Genomic DNA, 4,360 nt, shown 5'->3' on the forward strand with positions numbered 1-4,360 from the left:
TGGCGTCCTTCTCAGAGAAACCTTCAATCAGCTCGCTAAGGGCAGTCTTCACGCCTCTGACGATCTCGAGCACGACAGGCCCTGTTTGTACCTCGATGTCGAACTTCTTCTTGATTACTGCGGCAAGATTCTTGTCGACCACGGCAAGAGTCTCATCAGACCCTACAACTTTCTTCTTCAGAAGTTTCTTAAGAGCTTTGCCCACGCTGGACTCTCCAAGCTTGGTGGCCTCGGTGATGGCAGCCTTAGTGTCCTTAAATTTCGAGAACGAGTGCAGCTCCAGGTTCTCACCTATCTTGCTCGTGCTGGCAAGCATGCCCGCAACGACATCGGAGTCTGTAACGGCAGAGAGCTTATCGGCTGCGTGATACCCCTCTAGCAGCCCCACATGCTTTGAACAGCCCATACCCAGCGGAAGTTTCGACTAGAACCAACATAGTCTGCGGAGAAATTGGCAAATATGGAACGGTTAACGCTGTACGCGGACCGAACATCAGGACTGAATCCATTCGGGCCTCCATGGCTGAACTCGAGCTACCACAAACCTCACTCGTATAAATTGCTGTGGGTGTTGCTCAGGTGCTGCATACTGGCCCCTGTTGTTGTGCTGAGACTCTTATGCCTGTCAGGCGCCGTAATCGTGGGTAGTAGGATATACGATTCCTAGTGTTATACTCTGCTGGAGCCTCTTGACGCCGCATTTCGCTTGTGCGGATATGAGCCTTTCACAACTGTGGGCCACCGTCTAGCTCTCCTGGCGCTTGGCGTGTGGCGCGTCTCGCGAGACTCCTCAGGGGGGTTTGTCTTGCGGCAACAAGCACATCAGGTGGGTTTCGGTTCGGTACAGCACAGACTCCACGTGTCGCGGTCACAGTCTTCTCAGGACCGCATAGCATTATCATTGCGGCCGGCTACCTCCTAGCGCCGGTCGTGGCAGTACCTGTCGGAAACCAGTGGGTGGTGGTGCCTCTCCTCAGTGCCATCCGCTGGTCAATGACGTGGTTGGAAGAGCCATTCCCAGAGTACAAGCCGATGTCATTCGAAGCGGTTCTGGCTCACGACAACGTAGTCGTGCTATCCTCTTCCACAAGGACCAACGGAACCTGTATGTTGCCGTTCCCCGCTGCCAAGTGCGCAAAGATATCAGAATTGGGCGCAGTGGTCATAGGAGTGGACTACGGACTACTTAAGTCCAAGTACTGGGGCTTGCCCTTTACATATGGTTCGTACTTCACCCATTTTCTACGACTGCTCATCACCCTTGATAACAGTCTTGTCGTGTCCTCCTGCCCTGTACGAACCGACATTCGGAAGGATGCAAATTTTTCAGCCGTCCTAACGAGAGAGCTGCAGCACGCGTCGTCGGCGGTGAGACTTGCATATGTCACTCATACAGGGCATGATGGAAGTTGCCAATGTGGATCCTCGTCTGGCCGCTGCCTGCTGTCGCGATATGCGAACTGGTCGCCATTGAACGCAAGGATCACAGGTCGCACACTAAGCCTCAGCCCTCACGATCGAAGCTTGCCTAACATAGTGCAGTGGTCCGATGACGCGTCTCGGGTCGAGAGAGTCTGAAGGTTCTTTTCTTCTGCCGTCCTCTCGTTGCATGGCGTGCGAATCACAACTGGAAATAAGAAGGACTTGGGGCCAGGGCTGACTCTGAGAACTCCCGCCTCCTTCGACATGCTCCGCATAACCTCCTGTCGGACTAGACGCGGCACCGGCAGGTTGCGCCGATTGCAGAAGTCCACCGTCCGACGCGGGTGGAAGAGCAGTGGACAGGCGCTCTTCGATGGGGAGAGCTGCAGCAAACCTCTGAGTCGGTATCGGCGCCTGGCTCTCACCTCATGGTCGTCTGATCGAAGCAGCGGTACGCTCCAGGAATGACGTTGTCCTTCTGGTGTCGGACATATTGGGCTCTCACATTTTCTTTGTCCCTATAAGGCGGCATCTGCACTGGGAACGGATAAAAGCATCTCGGTTCCTTCCGTTGTCCACCAAGGGACTTTAGTAGTTGTGACGGATGGAAAAACTTAAGAAGCTCAGGAACGTGGGAAACCGAGTACATGCAGATCTTTTCCTTCTGGATATCGGTGAGAAATGCCTTTGAGATATGCCAGAGTACGTCCAATATGATAGAGTCGTACACTGTGTGGACTCGTTCCATGTGGAAGGGAAAATGCTCAGTAAATAAGGGCAACAGATCGTGAATGGCCTGCCTGGGGAGTTGATTTAGGGAGACTCCTCTCGCATCACAGAGAATAGAACACGACTCCGACCATCGCGGCACCACTGAGTCGGGGAGCCCTCAACCGCTCACGCATGAATTGCCTGCCCCACTCGAAAACGAACAACATTAGCCTTAGCATTCGAGGCGCGGGGAGGGCAGACAGCTTGCTGAGATGACAGAACAGTCCAGGGTGGTAGTTCCGGTCCCGGCCAAACCAGTAAAGCGCTCCCGTTTCCAGATCCTCTCGCAGAGCTCGTTCCGTGTCGCGTATAGGGTACCACGTCCGACGGAACTCAGCCACTTTGAGGCAGTTGTCGAGGCTGCGCTCCACGTATTTCGCTGCGTCCTTACGTTTGAAGTACTGAACGTATCGCGCCAGCAGGCTGAACAGGTCTGGACTCAGCTTCACGCTGCGGTCGCCTGCTGCTCGGAGCACGCTGGCCATATCCGTCATCTCGACTTCGGAAAGGCGCACGTGGAGGAACGCGTGCCGCACCTTCTCTTTTCGGAAGGCCCTCAACCCTGGGTTAGCCACAACACTGCCCCACCTGAATCGCTTGGCAGATCTTGAGTAACGAACATCGCTGGGATAACGTGGGGGGGGATTGCTTCCGTCACCTCCAAAAGGAAATCGTGCGCATCTGAGAGGATGTACACCAGTTGCTCAAGTTGAATGGTTCCCTTCAAATCCGAGGGCAGATAGTCCGCCAGATGGATAGGAGTGATCTCCAACATGATAAATAATGTTTTCTCGTTACCAAAGCGTAATGCTATGTGTTCGTGACACATTATGCTATTCTTGCTGTACCATCTGCTACAGGTCAGCGTTCTCGTGAGACCCAACTCGCCTGATTACAGGTATTCTGCGAGCAGTATCCTGTCACGTTACACACTGTGATGTTCGGGTCGATAGAGGACGACTCAGACGTGCACTCCATCCTCAAGAGCAGTCTCTCATAATCCCACTCTGTCTCAAGACCAGTCTCTCATAATCCCACAAGACCATCTATATTTCAGCACCACCACCTTCAAGTTGGCCTTTCTCAAGAAAAACGCCAAACGTGATTTGCTTCACTTGGAGGGTGCTGGAGCCCTTGTTGAGGGACACCACTGCATCGCTGCTCTTAAGGTTGACGAATGTCTGAGGTCGCACGTTGGTCACATCGCCGTTGCTGCGATGGAGGTAGATGTCAAATGGGATGGGAACTTCGACGGCGTCCATGACGTACAGCTCACATTCCAACTTCTTGCATTCCCGAACGAAATCACAGATGCTTCTGTGGTACCCTTTCCGATCGCTCTGAATGTTTCGCGCAAGAATCTGGCGCCCCCCGCCTTTGAACTTGAATTCAGGGACCTCTTTGCTGGTTTGCCTTCCGAACGCTAATGCTTCTATCACCTGCTGCCGTGACCAGACAAGCTCGAACCTTCCGTGATCTTCTGGATGATACCGTAGGTAACAGCCAGGCTTGCTGAAAGGATCTCTGTCGGGTTCAGGGGCAGCTGCTGGTTTCTCTTTGGTGACGTCTCTTGCTGCTACCGGTGGCGACTTTTGATTTCGGGAAGGGAAACAGCCCATGAGTAACACTATGATAATATTGATTACCTTATCATGGGTAACTGCTGCGACTCGAACGACATCGACGACACAGCAGGTAGAACGGGCGTTCCCAATGAAGATGTGTACGTGGACGCCCCCTTTGGCGGCGGAGGCGGGACGTTATCAGCAGACGTGGACCCTGTTGTCGATAAGGACCCCGTGGGGTACATGTCAGGAGACTATTTGAGCGCTGTCGCATCCATAGGCAAGGGGGCGTATCTTCTGTATGATACGCTGCAGGCTGGAAAGTTCGAAATCCATTATCGCAACTCACCTCCGCCTCAAACTGCTATCGAGCAGAAGATCGTTGCGTTCGGCGAGTTCATTGAGGGCGAGACGAATATTGCTGACCGGCGGTTCCGTCGGAACGAAAGTGAGGTGACCAAGACGCAGGTGACGGTGAGTCTTGGGCTCACGCCAGACGCAGCAAAACTCTCAGTACGTGTACTTAGCCATTGCGGAGTTCGTTCTTCTGTGCTTCCGCAAGAAAATGCGGCTGAAGCTCGTTATGGATGGTGAAGGTCTCC

General features: G+C 53.5%; 5 protein-coding genes across 10 annotated transcripts; 2 read left to right on the forward strand and 3 right to left on the reverse strand.

The window, feature by feature from the left end:
* Positions 1-437, reverse strand: KVP17_003281 (uncharacterized protein; the record flags this gene model as incomplete). 2 transcript variants are annotated; one of them, XM_068520385.1, is made up of 2 exons in its annotated part: positions 1-360; positions 389-437. In XM_068520385.1, coding segments are annotated over 2 exons (409 nt in total), but the record flags the coding sequence as incomplete, so codon positions are not given. The 2 variants fall into 2 exon arrangements, with proteins under 2 accessions (XP_068377242.1, XP_068377243.1); XM_068520386.1 differs by having other exon boundaries at positions 22-406.
* Positions 438-993: 556 nt separating this feature from the next.
* On the forward strand, positions 994-1,578 carry KVP17_003283 (uncharacterized protein; the record flags this gene model as incomplete). Its single annotated transcript, XM_068520389.1, has 1 exon — positions 994-1,578. The coding sequence occupies one exon, from the start codon at positions 994-996 to the stop codon at positions 1,576-1,578; it is 585 nt and encodes a 194-aa protein (XP_068377246.1).
* On the reverse strand, positions 1,512-2,968 carry KVP17_003280 (uncharacterized protein; the record flags this gene model as incomplete). Of its 4 annotated transcripts, XM_068520384.1 has the most annotated exons (4): positions 1,512-1,818; positions 1,848-2,295; positions 2,324-2,755; positions 2,782-2,968. In XM_068520384.1, the coding sequence occupies 4 exons, from the start codon at positions 2,966-2,968 to the stop codon at positions 1,512-1,514; spliced, it is 1,374 nt and encodes a 457-aa protein (XP_068377241.1). The 4 variants fall into 4 exon arrangements, with proteins under 4 accessions (XP_068377241.1, XP_068377240.1, XP_068377239.1 ...); XM_068520383.1 differs by lacking the exons at positions 1,512-1,818; positions 2,324-2,755; positions 2,782-2,968 and having other exon boundaries at positions 1,844-2,170; XM_068520382.1 differs by lacking the exons at positions 1,512-1,818; positions 2,782-2,968 and having other exon boundaries at positions 2,256-2,687.
* Positions 2,969-3,239: 271 nt separating this feature from the next.
* Positions 3,240-3,812, reverse strand: KVP17_003279 (uncharacterized protein; the record flags this gene model as incomplete). Its single annotated transcript, XM_068520380.1, has 1 exon — positions 3,240-3,812. The coding sequence occupies one exon, from the start codon at positions 3,810-3,812 to the stop codon at positions 3,240-3,242; it is 573 nt and encodes a 190-aa protein (XP_068377237.1).
* A 33-nt stretch (positions 3,813-3,845) lies between these two features.
* KVP17_003282 (uncharacterized protein) lies at positions 3,846-4,360 on the forward strand (the record flags this gene model as incomplete). Of its 2 annotated transcripts, XM_068520387.1 has the most annotated exons (2): positions 3,846-4,232; positions 4,261-4,360. In XM_068520387.1, coding segments are annotated over 2 exons (487 nt in total), but the record flags the coding sequence as incomplete, so codon positions are not given. The 2 variants fall into 2 exon arrangements, with proteins under 2 accessions (XP_068377244.1, XP_068377245.1); XM_068520388.1 differs by having other exon boundaries at positions 3,846-4,352.

This window comes from the organism of the source record quoted next, assembly GCF_019968985.1.
Source record: "MAG: Porospora cf. gigantea B chromosome Unknown PgB_NODE_1989_length_4360_cov_138.522, whole genome shotgun sequence".
Classification (NCBI taxonomy): Eukaryota; Apicomplexa; class Conoidasida; order Eugregarinorida; family Porosporidae; genus Porospora; species Porospora cf. gigantea B.